The sequence below is a fragment of the Metschnikowia bicuspidata genome (assembly GCF_001664035.1).
Source record: "Metschnikowia bicuspidata var. bicuspidata NRRL YB-4993 chromosome Unknown METBIscaffold_7, whole genome shotgun sequence".
NCBI lineage: Eukaryota > Fungi > Ascomycota > Pichiomycetes > Serinales > Metschnikowiaceae > Metschnikowia > Metschnikowia bicuspidata.
The window spans coordinates 555,987-570,584 of record NW_017387737.1 but is presented as its reverse complement, the minus strand read 5'-3'; the positions used below and the strand labels follow the sequence as shown (position 1 = coordinate 570,584).

The 14,598-nt window shown below is 45.6% G+C and overlaps 6 protein-coding genes across 6 annotated transcripts; 2 read left to right on the top strand and 4 right to left on the bottom strand.

Annotated features, from left to right (window-relative positions):
• Nucleotides 1–441: 441 nt before the first annotated feature.
• PSD2 (phosphatidylserine decarboxylase 2) lies at nucleotides 442–4,011 on the top strand. Its single transcript, XM_018856322.1, has one exon. It carries the CDS (start codon nucleotides 550–552, stop codon nucleotides 3,877–3,879), a length of 3,330 nt encoding a protein of 1,109 aa, XP_018709890.1. The 5' UTR covers nucleotides 442–549; the 3' UTR covers nucleotides 3,880–4,011.
• Nucleotides 4,012–4,070: 59 nt separating this feature from the next.
• Nucleotides 4,071–6,323, bottom strand: MES1 (methionine--tRNA ligase; the record flags this gene model as incomplete). Its single annotated transcript, XM_018858116.1, has 1 exon — nucleotides 4,071–6,323. The coding sequence occupies one exon, from the start codon at nucleotides 6,321–6,323 to the stop codon at nucleotides 4,071–4,073; it is 2,253 nt and encodes a 750-aa protein (XP_018709889.1).
• Nucleotides 6,324–6,654: 331 nt separating this feature from the next.
• On the top strand, nucleotides 6,655–8,052 carry METBIDRAFT_74707 (glutamyl-tRNA(Gln) amidotransferase subunit; the record flags this gene model as incomplete). Its single annotated transcript, XM_018858425.1, has 1 exon — nucleotides 6,655–8,052. The coding sequence occupies one exon, from the start codon at nucleotides 6,655–6,657 to the stop codon at nucleotides 8,050–8,052; it is 1,398 nt and encodes a 465-aa protein (XP_018709888.1).
• A 179-nt stretch (nucleotides 8,053–8,231) lies between these two features.
• On the bottom strand, nucleotides 8,232–9,044 carry METBIDRAFT_13647 (GTP cyclohydrolase I; the record flags this gene model as incomplete). The annotated part of the gene is made up of 1 exon (XM_018854402.1): nucleotides 8,232–9,044. The coding sequence occupies one exon, from the start codon at nucleotides 9,042–9,044 to the stop codon at nucleotides 8,232–8,234; it is 813 nt and encodes a 270-aa protein (XP_018709887.1).
• A 543-nt stretch (nucleotides 9,045–9,587) lies between these two features.
• Nucleotides 9,588–13,172, bottom strand: SSD1 (mRNA-binding translational repressor; the record flags this gene model as incomplete). The annotated part of the gene is made up of 1 exon (XM_018858117.1): nucleotides 9,588–13,172. The coding sequence occupies one exon, from the start codon at nucleotides 13,170–13,172 to the stop codon at nucleotides 9,588–9,590; it is 3,585 nt and encodes a 1,194-aa protein (XP_018709886.1).
• A 93-nt stretch (nucleotides 13,173–13,265) lies between these two features.
• Nucleotides 13,266–14,546, bottom strand: METBIDRAFT_222012 (uncharacterized protein). The gene has a single exon (XM_018855148.1). It carries the CDS (start codon nucleotides 14,211–14,213, stop codon nucleotides 13,359–13,361), a length of 855 nt encoding a protein of 284 aa, XP_018709885.1. The 5' UTR covers nucleotides 14,214–14,546; the 3' UTR covers nucleotides 13,266–13,358.
• Nucleotides 14,547–14,598: the final 52 nt, after the last annotated feature.

The following is a 14,598-nucleotide window of genomic DNA, read 5'->3' as shown; positions in this document are numbered from 1 at the left end:
TTCTGGAACTTGCTGAAATAGCTTAAAGGGACAATTATGGTATGGCTTGCTGGCTAGTTTTTAGCTGTGTGACGAATTTTGTAGCTTAGCTTCAAAATATGGCAATTTCTATGCGACTGGGGTGATTGGCATTACTGTGAGGCCGCACTGAAGATTTCGCAGCAACAGATCAATAAGCTCCATGAGCGCAGACTATATGATTCAGTTGCAATGAATCACGAATTCTTCTTTTGAAGGTTTTGCGGAGATGAAGGCATCATAGAACCGTATCCCACATAATTTGTTTATCGGCATAGTCTGATTGTTTCAAAATACCAAATCTGTCCTCCACTATGTGTCAAACCTGGGATCACTCGGTACGCTCATACATGCACACCGCACAGCCTGTATACATGGGGTGGTGCGACGATTGCGGCCACACTCTACTTCAACATTAATTGACAAAAGTACGGAACACCTGTAAGCATAATTCTGATTTATTTTGCAACTCTTGAATCCTCAAAACTCTCTTTCTAAAAGCCTATAGTTGATGAAAGCGCAACACCGGCTATGAAGTTCAGAAGTAAAGGCGCTCCTCTTTTTCTCCATGTTAACGCATATAGAGCCGCAGATCTCTTTCTTCCAGGAGCTAGGGACCGACAGAAGAAAGTAAATGCTAACCTTATTGTTCAGCTCAACTCTTACAAAAAGCGCTGCAAACGGAAACTCCACACCAGCCATCCAAGCTGGGACGAGACATTCCGTATTCCGTTGAAAAATGGCGATTACTCAGATTTGCTTGTGCTTGCCGTTTGGAATCGGGCTGGGGGCACTAAAACCTACCTAGGGGAGGTCAGAATACGTGTACGAGACTTATTTCTGGGCGAAGATCTGTCACTGGCCTCTACCCCAACATGGTATAAGTTGTACCTGTCCCTGGCCAGAAGTGGCTATGTGACTGGGTCTATACTCTTGCTGTTCAAACTTTCATTGGGGAAGGAAAAACACGGGGAGAAGCCCAGCATAAAAAATTCAAAATATGGTGGTACTGTTAAAGACCCGGAGCAAAGTCATTCTTTAAACCCTCAGACCAACGACCCTACAGTCGCAGACCTCAAGATGGAGAATCTACTGACGACTGACAGTGACTTGTATACAACATTGAGATCGTGGAAGGACTCGTTGATATGTCCTGATGCAGACTTGCCCGTTAATGTGGATGATCAAGGATTTTATTCCGATTTACCAACAAGCTACCAGTTTAGTGGTGCGTCTGAAGTCTCAGATATAGATTCTATCGCTGATTCACGCATAAATATATCTGGAAACACACGCATTCCTAACGTACCTGATGCAGTTTCTTCATTGCCCAATCAATTCTTCAAACCGTCAAACCTTGATCATCAATCTCCACAGTATTTACCCATTATTGATACACAGAATGAGTCTATAAACAGTGGATCTTCGGGGTCGGACATACTGTCAATAGCCTCTTCATCAGGCAATATGAGTGATGGCGCTTTGTATAATGGTAACTTTACAGCTTCCGAATCGAAAGAGCATAGATCGAAAATTCTCAAGCGCAAAAAAAAGAAGGAACAATCGAAATATGAGCTTCGCAACAGAAAGGTCCAGGGTGTTTTGTTTCTTGAAATTGCTTCCTGCTCAAATCTTCCACCTATTAAAAGCTTTACACGTGCCACTTTCGACATGGATCCCTTTGTTGTTGTCACGTTCGGCAAAAAAACATTCCGCACAAGCTGGAAAAGACACAAATTGAACCCGATTTACAACGAACGACTTGCTTTCGAAGTCTTAGACAATGAGTTGAACTATAATGTTCAGTTTTCTGTCTTGGACAAAGATCATTTCTCATTTCACGATCAAATTGCTGATGTTTCGCTTCCCATGCGTGAGCTCATTGAAATTGCTAAAGAACCACATTCAGATGAATCGCTTCCAGAGGAAGAGCTGAGTCATCTTGTACAAGAAAGCGCGAGTGCTTTCCATGAGGTGGGCCTAGGGAAAAACAAATATGAGCTGCCGTCAGTATCAGACTTATCATCGCCTAACCCAGCCATAGAACTTGCTGAAGATGGTGACCTTGTCAAGACAAGAAAGAAGAAATTTCTTAGAAGAAAAAGAACTACTGTGCTGTACGTGGATACGTCTTTGTTTAAGACTTTGAATCTTCTGCTAGACTTGAAAAACAAAAAGATGGCCGACAAATACAACTCGACTCTAAAAATACGTGCAAGATACCTCACGTATGAAAATTTGAGGAGAGACTTTTGGAGAGTTCTTCTAGAGCAGTACAACATGGATGATAACTCTGACTCGTTGGATTATATCGAATTGATTTCCTTTTTGGATACTTTGGGGTGCACAGACAGTGATCAAATCGTGAGTGACTTCTATCAGAAGATGTGTAGATCATCTTGGGGCGGTGACAAGCTCACTCATGACGAGATAGTCGACAATTTGGAAAAATACGTCCTTGAAGAAAACGATGATCCGGAAAGAAAGATTTTTGAGATCGAAAGATGTCCGATATGCATGCACAAGAGGTTGAGTCGAAAGGATGATCTTGACATAATTACCCACGTCGCGATTTGCGCTTCGAAAGATTGGAGTATCGTTAACAAACTTCTTGTTTCCTCTTTTGTAACTCCACAAATTGCTTCAAAAAGATGGTTTTCCAAGGTTTTGATCAAATTGACTTACGGAAAGTACAAATTAGGAAGTAACTCTGCTAACATTTTGGTGCAAGATCGTTCTACCGGGCTAGTGATGGAAGAAAAAATGAGCGTGACTGTGAGATTGGGGATCCGACTTCTTTACAAAGGCTTGGATAAGGCCAAAAGCAAAAGAATTCGATCGCTTTTGGAAAGATTGAGTGTGAAGCAAGGTATTAAATTTGACCATCCATCCCTGACAAAGGATATACAAGCTTTCATTCTGTTCCACAAATTGGACTTAAGTGACTGTCTTATATCAGACCCAAAGCAATTCCCAACTTTCAACGAATTTTTCTACCGCAAGCTTAAAGACGGAGCTAGACCAATTGAGGCCCCAGATAATGAAAACATCGCCGTTTCCCCAGCTGATTGCCGGTGTACAACTTTTGTCACGGTAGATGAGGCCACAAAGCTTTGGATTAAAGGAAGAAATTTCACATTGGCCAAGCTTTTCAACGGAAACTTTGCCAATTTGGAAAAATCAGATTTGTACAAATCTGATAAATGTTGCGTCGGTATATTTAGATTGGCCCCTCAAGACTACCATCGCTTCCATTCTCCAATAAGCGGTGTGATTGGCCCCATCAAATACATCGAAGGTGAGTACTATACAGTCAATCCCATGGCCATAAGGTCGGGTTTAGATGTATACGGGGAAAATGTTCGTGTGATTGTTCCTATTCGTTCCCCGAATTTTGGCACTGTGATTTTGATAGGAGTCGGAGCAATGATGGTTGGTTCGACAGTGATCACTGTCCAGGAAGGCCAAGAAGTGAAAAGAGGGGACGAAATTGGATACTTCAAATTTGGAGGGTCTACAGTATTACTCTTGTTTGAAAAAGAAAAGTTTGATTTCGACACTGACCTCGTCAATAACTCAAAACAGTGCGTTGAAACGTTAGTGAGAGTTGGTCAGAGTATAGGCCACACACCCGAAGTCAAGGAGGTCAAAAGAGAGCACATTGATTTCAGCAAACAACCTCAAGACTTTAAAGTTAATCTTATTCGGGCAATTACAGGTGGAGATGTGGATAACAAAGTTAAGCTTGAGACCTGGGAGAGCAAGCAAATTGAAATAAGTTCAGAGGATGTCGATCTCCTAGCAAAAGAAGACGAGGAGAACTTCGCAGATTTGGATGAAGATTCTGAACTCGAAGAATAAGATAACGCTAGAGCGCCAATATTTTGTTAGATGTTTCTTAGACTGAGACTGCTTTTCATTTAACACCATATGTAGACTAGAATCATAGAACGTAATTTCTAAAAATTCTCACTGTGTAAGAGTTCTAGGGTACGATTAAAATGAGAAATTTCTTTGATGCGATGTATATTTGAGACAAGATTGGTATTTGTCTAAACTTGTTGCTTTCCACCATACAAGGATTTCCACTCGTCAATCTTCTTCTCGTCAATTCTTTTGAACAAATATTGAGCTTGTCCAATGTTGTGACCCGATTCCAATACTAGTTCGAATCTGTCTGTAATTGACAAAGCAGGTGCGTTCAAGATTTCGCAAATTTGATCTCTGGTGGCAGGCATGAATGGTGAAATTACAGAAGAGACCAAGTAGATCAAGTTCAAGCCCACACCAACAACACCATCGGAAACATCAGGAGAGTTCAAGAATAGAGAGTTGTCCAACTTGTTATCCTGCAAGAAAGCATTTCCACGAGAGGAAATGGCCATGGCAATCTCTAAACCACGTCTGATGTTGACTGCTTCCATGTTTTCAATGTACGATGCCAACAATTCATTGACGTCCTTTTGAAACTCGTCATACTTTGGAACATTCTTAGTCTCAAACTTAGGAATGACACCATTGTACTTGGCATTTACAAACTTGACTAGTCTGTTGACCAAGTTACCCAAATTGGCCAAAAGCTCTGAGTTGTTTTTCGTAACAAACTCCTTCCACGAGAAATGCGAGTCGGAGGTCTCAGGCCTGACCGAGGCCAAGTAATACCTCCACACAGATGGGGAGATTCCAGTGTCTTTGGCATTGTTTCCAAAGACGCCCACGCCTCTAGACTTGGAAAACTTGCCATCTTCGTATTGTAAATATTCCGTAGTATTCAAGTGATGCAACTTTGTCCACTTGTCCTTCGTACCAATTAAAGAAGCGGGAAAAACGACAGTATGGAAAGGAACATTATCCTTACCCATGAACTGATACAAGTCAACGTTTTCTGGATTCTTCCACCATTTCTTCCAGCTGTCAGTGTCGTTTTTAGTCTTGAAAAGATTAGCCGTGATGGAGACATACCCAATTGTGGCGTCAAACCAAACGTACAAAACCTTGTCCTTGAATTTTTCCAAAGGAACAGGCGTGCCCCAAGACAAGTCTCTTGTAATACCTCTTGGCTCCAAACCCTGTTTCAACCATGAATTCGTAATGGTCTTTGAATTCTTGGACCAAGCACCTTTCTCCGCAGCCTCTTCGACCCACTTCTTCAAATCAGGTTCCAACTCATTCAACTTGAGGTATACGTGCGTGGAATTCTTAGGTACTGGCTTGGAGTTGTCGAGCTTACAACGAGGATTGATCAACTCCAATGGGTTCAACAAGTTGCCGCATTTGTCACATTGATCACCTCTGGCATCCTCGTAAGCACACTTGGGGCAGGTCCCTTCAACAAATCTGTCAGCCAAAAAGGCGTTGTGTACTTCACAGTACAATTGCTCGGTAGTCTGTTCCTCCAAGAAGTTGTTCTCGTGCAATTTCATGAAAATGTCTTGAGCAATCTCAGTCTGCAAAGGTGTAGTGGTTCTGCCGAAGTAGTCGAATCCAATGTCGAACCAGTCGTATACTTCTTTGTGGACCTTATGGTATTTGTCACACAATTGCTGTGGCGTCACTTTCTCCTCCAAAGCTTTGGTCTCAGTTGCAGTTCCGTACTCATCAGTTCCACAGATATACAAAGCATTATAGTTCCTGTTCTTGGCGTACCTCGCATAGATGTCTGCGGACAACACGGAGCCAACAATATTACCCAAGTGAGGGACGTTGTTCACATAGGGCAAAGCTGAGGTGATCAAAATGTTTCTCTCGTTATCCTTTGGGATGATGCTGTCGTCAGCCTTCTTCACGGTGAAACCCGGTTTCACGTGAATCTCCCCATTTCCTTTGGGCATGACTCTTTCAATGATGGTGACGGTGGTGGCCGTTTTCAAGGCTTTCTCAACCTCAGGCAAAGCCAGGAAGTCACTAGCCCAGCCACTCAAATGGGCCAAGTCCTTAATATTAGGGAAGGCAGCTGAAAAGAGCACAATATTAGAGGCAGAGAGTTTGGTGTTTTCTGGGCAGCCGATCTTGTTCAATGCCTCTACAACGTCGTCATTCTTACCAGCTTTGTAGGCAGTGTACACAGATCCTTCTTCAAGGTCAAAAACAGGACTGTTGACAAAGTCCTTGGCCAAATACTTGACAATAGCATTGGCTTCCACGAGCTCAAGACCAGTGGTCTTGTCTGCGAAACGAAGAGACGAGTCTTCAGATAGGGCAACTTCGGCCTTTGGCACAAAAGCAGCAGCAGCAATAGAAACCTTTAGATTGTTAACTAGAGCCAAGGTGTTTTTTCTTCTGTCGGCAGTGATTGCAATGGACATTTTCGGCGGCTGTAGCTGTTGGATGGAGTATTTCCTGGTGCATCTAGCCGGTGCAAGATCTAGTTAGTCAGACCCGTACACCAGCGTTTCGGACTGTATACAAGACGAAGATGATCTGGGGCCTGGTGGTTCTTCTTCTAAATAGATGTGTTAGTGGGGACATGTGGAGATATTGCATATGGTTTCTGCTAGACACCGGTAGGAGTGCCGAGCAACAAAGCGCAAAGATGGTATTGTTGTTGGCTCATGGGGTAGTCTGAATGCAGGAGCGGGTCTCACGAATTTCAGTATGGCTAGTACGGCAAGGAAACTTCACCCACAGACGGATTCAATGATTCGGCCCTCTCTACGAAGACTCAATGAGTTTGCTCTGGATAATTTCAATTGCTTGGTTTCTAGAAGAAGATTCCGGAGAAGTTTGCCTCTGAGCGGGCCTCTAGGAAACACAACATTTGCAGCTAAAGATAACATTTCAACGACGCAAGAGCCTACAACTTGCGGGTCGAAGATTCTTGAGACTTACGTCAGTCCATTCCAGGCGACTGTAATCACACAGCTAGAAAAAGCTGGACTGGTTCTCGTGGGGAAAGCAAATATGGATGAGTTTGGAATGGGGTCGTCGACAACCCATTCCAGTCATGGGCCCACCATCAATCCCAGGTTCACCGAGAATCGTATATGTGGGGGCTCTTCCGGAGGCTCTGCTGCAGCGGTTGCTGGGAGAATAGCAGATTTTGCCCTCGGAACTGACACCGGTGGCTCTGTACGTCAGCCAGCCAGCTATTGTGGAATTGTGGGATTCAAGCCTTCGTATGGCAGGATATCCAGATACGGTGTCGTGGCATATGGCCAGGGCCTCGACTGTGTAGGCATTCTAAGCAATAATGTGAAAACTGCAAGCAAAGTGTACTCTGTGCTAGACGAGTACGACGAGAAAGACATCACATCAATGCCGGTATCAACGCGAGAAGCGGTATTCAAGAATCACAACGAAAACGACATGTCCCGCAAACTCAAGATTGGAATTCCGCAAGAGTTCATTTTGGACGAACTCCATCCGGAAACCCGGGCGATGCTTGGCTCAGTGTTGGAGGATTTGATGGATGCGGGCCATGCTGTTTACCCCGTGTCCATTCCATCTATTGGGAAGCTGTTGTCAGCATACTACACGCTTGCCACTGTAGAAGCAGCATCTAATTTATCACGTTTCGACGGTTTGAGATATGGCTCCGGAGCTCGTGACAACGACAAGCGAGCAGACGGTGATACAAACGGCCAGAGCCTCATTGCTCGACAAAGAACAAAATACTTGGGCCCCGAAGTGCAGCGCAGAATTATTTTAGGTAACTACACCTTGTCTTCTGAAGCAGGGGACAACTACCTCCGCGCCACACAACATAGAAGCAAAATAGTCGAGGAGCTCAATCAAATTTTCGAGCTCCCAAATTTACTTTGGGGGCCGTCGGCTGTCAGCCGTGGTACATGTGATGTACTCATCGGCCCCACAGCATTTGGCAAGGCGCCTACCTTCGCGGAGTATGAGCTGCAAAGAAGAGACACCTTCTTGAACGAATACCTCAATGACGTTTTCACTGTGCCGGCGTCCATGGCAGGACTCCCCGCCATCTCTGTACCTTATGGCAAAGGGGACTGTGGCGTGCAAGTGATGGGTCAGTATGGGGATGACGAGACCGTATTGCGAGCTGCAGAGCTCATCGAAAGATTGTAGAGCTCCAAATATTTAGGGGGTTTATCTTACAGGTTGTCATTAATAATATGTGTTCCAATATACCATGCCTTGAGCGAGAATTGAATTGAAGTATGAGGTGAATCATGAAATCGTGAAGGAGGTTGAAGCTCCAATAAGAGCAGACGCGGCTGATCACATAAGGAAGCGGGTGAAGTAAACTAGTTTCTTCCCAAAAGAGTGAGGAATTCATCCCTGGTTTTCTGCTGCACACGGAAACAGCCAAGCATGCAGCTGGTCGTTGTCAGAGAGCCTGTTTTTTGCACACCTCTACTCACCATGCACATGTGTGTGGCTTCGATAACCACAGCGACTCCGCGTGGTTTTAAAATCTCGGAGAGTGCCATGGCAATTTGCTTTGTCAATCTTTCTTGCACCTGGAACCGACGCAGGTACATTTCCGCCAACCTGGCGAGCTTCGAGAGCCCAACGACACGCTTGTTGGGAATGTACGCAATGTGCGCTTTGCCGAAAAAGGGAACCAAATGGTGCTCGCACAAGGAGTAGATCTCGATGTCACGCACAATGACCATTTCGTCGTGGTCCTCTTCGAAAACAGCCCTTTTGATTACATCACGGATGTTGTCCTCGTATCCTTTGGTGAAGTATAGCATTGCGCGGGCGTATCTTTCAGGCGTCTCCAAGATACCCTCTCTGTCGACATCCTCTCCCAATTCCGTGAGAATTGTTTTCACTGCATTGGCAATACGGGTTTCCCGTTGTTTGGCTTCCTCTGGTGTTTGTTCAATCCGTTGCCTGGCACCCTTAGAAGGCCACGATAATCCATCATTGTCAATTGGCGGGTTCAAAGTTAAGGGGGATGCAGCTCTAGTTTGAAGAGGGGTGCCAAATTCTCTGGCCACAACCTCTTCTGCTGGTGATCTTTTCGCCTTTTTCGTGGCTGGCTGCACAAGCTCTTTGGGCGTGGGATCAGCAATTTGTTCTGCTTGGGGGTCTATAGTGCCATCCGACATCGAAAGTGTTGCAGATCTGTTAATATATTCAGGGTCAGATTGGAACAAGACAGTTGAAAAAATTATTTGGCAGAGTGCACAGGGTTCCCACCTCCGACCGAGTCACATTGCGGGCTCCGGATGATTTGCGATGCCGACGAAAATAGGTATGTCATATAAAGTGAGATCTCTCGACACAGAATCTTGATGAATCATTACGAGTCGTGCTTTGTTTAATGTATTCACTGACTCGTCTAATCAGTGCTTATGAACAAAATAGGGTATAATTATCGGGTTGTATTTCGATTGTGCATTAATTGTTTAATATAAGCCTCGCACTTTTCACAAGACCATCCTTAGTCATGGAGAATCAAACGTATGGTAACCTGGCCATATTCATCGTATACTGCTTTTCAAAACGGGAAATAATTGATCCGACCGGTTTATCCATGCTCAATATCAGGGTTTTAGACAACCCAGCTATTGGAATCAATCCAAGACTACCTTCAATAATAATGATTTATTACCTATCCAATCATGTTCTCGTTCAAATGAATTCACTGACTACGCGAATGGGTTAAGTGCTTTCACAGTCAAACAGGGCAAGGACATGCCGATCTCCGCTCTCAAAACAATGGGTATTTGTCTCAATTCTTTCACCTCTTGGATGTAGTTGTTGTCTTCCACTCTGGTTATGCATCCTTTCAAGTACGGTCTCAACACATCATCGCTAGTGGTACCGCTCACTTGGCGAGACAACATCGAGAACAGTGGTGCATTGATATCCAAGCTCGCTAATTTCTTTAGCACACTTTCTGATGCAATCGTGTTTCTCTCAGACAAGGTTCCTTTTTGAATTTTGGCAGCTTCCAAAGCAGAAGTTCGGTATTTGTTTTTCACAGACCTCCTGTAGCTCAAGCTCGATTTTTCATCAGGTGGAATGTAAGTAGCAGAATCGACTCCATTCTCCCAATACAATTCAAGAATTCTCTTACTCTTGTCGAACTCGGCTTTGATCAATGGCAATTGATCTCCATGGACCCTCTTTTCGATTCCAAACTCAGGAATTATGACATCGAAAGACGACTCGTAAACCTGAACAACTGTTCCCATGACAAGCAAGTGGCCTGTGTTCTCGCTCATTTCATTGATTGTACGAGACAACAACAAATGTATAGCTTGTTCCTGAGCATTTGACCCACAGTCTTTTTTGAAGTTGCAATAATCAGTTATGGACTTCAAAGACTCAAAATCAGGAAGATTGTCGCGCGGATAATTTGAAATCACCGATTTCAACTGCCTATGAACAACGAGATCTGCAAACCGCCTTAATGGAGCAGTGAAATGCGTGTAAAGAGGCATGTTTAAGTAAAAATGTTCATATTGCTCTCTCTCTTGATGCTTTGCAATGAAGTATTTTGGAGTTGGCATACACTTGAACAAGAGCGTTTCCACACATTGCCTTTTAAGAGGATCTTCTAAACGAAGAATCGATTTTTGCAAAGACACAGATGAAGTGATGTCTATGTCAGCACCCAAATTACCTGCTTTTCTGACAAAAGCTTCCAACTTTTGTAATGTGGGCAATGCATGACGTCGCAAGAGAGTTGATTCACCTAGTTCATTGTAAATGGTGGAGGCAATTTTGTTGTTCACCTTGTAACCTATCTCTGAGATGACCAGAAGAGCATTGCTGGGTTCAAAAATATTCATATGCAATCTTACCTTCTCATCGTCTAGTTGATCTAACAAGCTCAAACTTGGAGACACGCCAATTGACTTGTCCTGCAATCTTTTACGACGAAACTCTTTGGCAATCAATGCAAATGTCTTAATATAGTCAGAGGTTGCCGAAGAGATGCCATCCACCGGTTGATTCAGTAGGACCGAATCGGCTGCATCATAAGTGACTAAAGATTTGGGAAGGATCACAGATTCGTGAATACTGACCAGCGCTACCTCGAAGTTTGCGGCATAAATCTCAAACACAACTGACACAGCAAGATTTTTTTCGTTCTCCTTGAAGGAAATAGCTTTGTTCAACTGCAGTGGATACAAATGTGAGACCTTCTGTGGTAGAAACACAGACAATGAGCGCTTCTTCGCTTTTCTTTCCAACGTGCTACCTGGCTGCACGAAAAAGGAGATGTCCACGCAGTGGAAGCCCAATTCAATCTTTGTCTCGTTTAAACGTTTAACATGCATCGCATGATCCACAAACTGATTGTTTTGTGTGAACGAGATGATGTATTCAGAGATATACTCCATTCTCTTGTTCACTTTAATCTCTTGCTCGACATTCGGGAGAGAGTCGTGAAAGGAAGAGGAATACCCGTCATCTCGGCTATTTTCCGAAGGGTACTCATCCGCCAAAAAATTGTTGTCTCGAAGAATAGAGTCGACTTCAACAGCCGGATCATCGATCCTACCCAATCGTGACACTAAAGTCCCAAATGGATGCAAGGAAGTGATTGGCCATCTTTTGATAGATGCAATGAAAAGTTGATCAGCATAATTTTCATGATTTTCTACGAAATCTCTCGGGGCTTGTTCAGTTGGGATCGCAATCAAGGGTACACGTTTGTCAGTTGGTTTAAACCAGACGATCTTCGGAGCCTTTGGCGTTTGCACAGATGACTCCTTGCCTGATCTTTTATCATTTGCAGCTTGTGCGGCTTGAGCAGGTCTCAACAACCCTAAAGTACCAGCGAAAATTTGTCCCGGTATACGATCAACCACAGCAACGACGTGGCCTGCGTATAAAGGTTTGACATCATCATTGATTTCTTCCTCTTCGACAAGAAGAAGGGATTGTCCCTCCACTTCGACGTCGTCGTTCTTTTTCATAGTGGGTCTTTGCTTTAATGAGCCTCTTCTGCCCAAGCCTTCAGACTCAGACTCGCTCTTCTCAGTTTCGGGGACCATCGCAGAGGTGGCATCATTGTGAATGTCGTCACTGAGGACTGATGCAACGTTTGATTTGGTGGAGATATTGTCCTTTCTTCTCTTTTTCTCCTCCTTCTCCTTTTTCGATTCCCATACTTCATCAACAACAAGAAGCTCGACGGCCACAATATCACCTTCTAACGCTCTGTTGCGATCCTTAGACCCGCAAATGAATATATCGGCATCCAAAAGTCCATCAGTAGACACATAGGCATCGGAGCGGTTTTTTTTGTTTACACGTAATGTTCCCGTCACCAAGCGGCCTTCATTGATGAGATCCGGAAGAGAGGATTGAGGCAAGTACGGAGCAAATAAAGACTTTCGGCCGTTTCCGTTATTGTTACCCTGTGGCATGAAATTCGACATCGAGGACACCGAGGAGTTGCCGCCGCCGAGCGAACTACTTCTGTTTTTGTGACCAGGGACAAATGCAGATGGTGGGCTCAAGTTGTTGTTCGACTGATTTCTTTGGTGTCCAGAAGTGCCACCGATGGGCAGCTGTTGCGACCGCCAATTGGAGACAATGCTGCCAGAATTGTCGAAGTTACGGGAGTTTGATCGGTAATGAGAGCCACGTCGTTGGTGGTTCCGCTCAGGAGACACCTGCCCAAAGGTGGGTGCCGGAGGAAGCAAGTTGTTGGGGGCCTCGACAGGAAACTTGAAGGACTGGTGGCCCGGGGTCCACGCTTTCGCATTCGAAGTTGCGCCGTACGAACCCGATGGTGTGTCGCGGGCATTCATATCAGGAGAATTTGGGAACCTATACCCGCCAACATCACCTGGAACAGCTAGCTGAGGGCTGACTGGAGTCAGTTCGTTTTGCGAGGGGCCGCCTCCGAGCGAAGCCATATTCGATTGTTTTTGCGTTGCTGCGGCTTTCTTGGCCTCCGAGAGCCCCAAAGAGTGTCTTCGAGCGTGTGTCTGGTGCAGGTTGGCCAGCGAGGACGGGAGTTTGTTTTGATTGCTGGAAGATGTGCGCGAGTGGCTCCGGTATGGCTCGAGCGGCTGTGATAGATGCGAAGTCGGTTGTTGCTGTTGTAACAACGCTTTCTGTTGCTGCTGGACCGCCTCCAACTGGCGCTGGAGATTGTATTGCTCCACCATGAGTGTGGTCAATTCACTCGGCGAGCGGCGGTGGGCAATGTGCAAGTTCTTCGGCTTGCGAGACTTTTCCAGGGAAGAGTCCAGAGCAGAGTTGGACATTGCGAGGGATGTTGCTTAGTTTGATGTGGGCGGATTCCGAACACGTGGCAGGAATTTATGCAAAGATGTCACGTTCTTGACAGAATGGTGGTGTCGATAAGGAACAACGGGAGGCTCAGGTTGGGTGGTGCAGCCGTAAGAAAAACCAGTGCTAAGGAACGGGAGGCTTGGATAGGGATTGCGTGTTTAAAAAAATAAGAGGGGAGGGTCAGGTTTTTGAACAATGGAGCAGCGAGCAGAAACAATACGCTGGCAATTGCCGAGGAAACAGGCACGGCTGAGTCTAGATGTACAATCAGGAGTGGCGAATCCCGAGAAAAGAGTCTTGGGTGTGACAGCGGGCAGTTTTTCCACGGCGTCGGTTCCGAAAGTATGGTGCAGAAAGCGGGGAATGGGATTTGGACGTGGCTCAGAAAGCGGCGCTACTTCAGCCGGGTGGAGGGATTCTGAATGGGTGTCACGTTCAGATTCAACAGAGTAGCAGGTGTTCCTGTTGAATATGGAACGGCAATGGGAAAAAAAAGGGGGCCGAAAGCTGTGTGTTTTTTTGTTCCGCTTCTGGTGGAGTGGGCACGAAAAGGGTGAATATCTGGGGGAGGCGGAGAGCAAGCAGGGGTGGGAACCGGGGGGCCGAAAAAAACTGGGAGGGCAAAAAAAGGACACCTGTGTGGACGGGCGCGCCTGGGGCTTTTCTAGTGTTTTTTCGCCCAAGCCTGCTCTCACATCTCGCTTGCCGGGCCAATCTCGCGCATTCGATGGGTGAGCAAGTGCACCAAATCCTGGGCTTGGACTTGCTTCATTTTGCCCAGGCCCAAGTGCCAGAAACAAGTGTTCCGGCACGACATGGAATCTGCCCCGCCGTGTTTTGAGTTTGGGGGACGGAATCTGCCGCAGCCACAAGCGCCGTGTATATCCACAAAAAAGTAGCATTGAGCCGCAGTGCCATAATAAGTGAGAGATTTGGGTTGGCCCCAAAGTGGGGCCGGCAACGGTGCAGTGCGGCTTCTTGATGTGAATACGAGTATGGCCCCCAATGCACATTTCCAGCGCGGTGACTAGAAACGCAGAAAAGGCGCGAGCAGACGAAGGGAAAAAAGAGACGGCGAGAGACGTTCATGTCGCTTGACGCTCTAGCGCTCGACGTGCCAAGATTTCTTAGGATGTCATCCGCAAAACGCCAGATCGTAACCATTCTTTGTTGCGGGAAGCCACTTTCTAACAGGCAGTCGGTGGAGTGCACAGTGGCGGCTCAGCTGCGGGCTAAAGTTTATCTGGCAAGCCTAGGCCACCTCGCGCCCGCTTACGCCTAATAAAAGAAACGGCCCAGGCGTTGCGATTGCGGCAAGCACAATTGAGAGAGAGAGGGTTGTGAAACGCACAGAGATAGCTTATTGTTTCGTGCGGGTTCTACTTTTAGCGCAATGCA

Coding starts and splice junctions, on each gene's coding strand:
- PSD2 (XM_018856322.1), top strand. CDS start 550: ATGAAGTTCAGAAGTAAAGGCGCTCCTCTTTTTCTCCATGTTAACGCA.
- METBIDRAFT_222012 (XM_018855148.1), bottom strand. CDS start 14,213: ATGTGCATTGGGGGCCATACTCGTATTCACATCAAGAAGCCGCACTGC.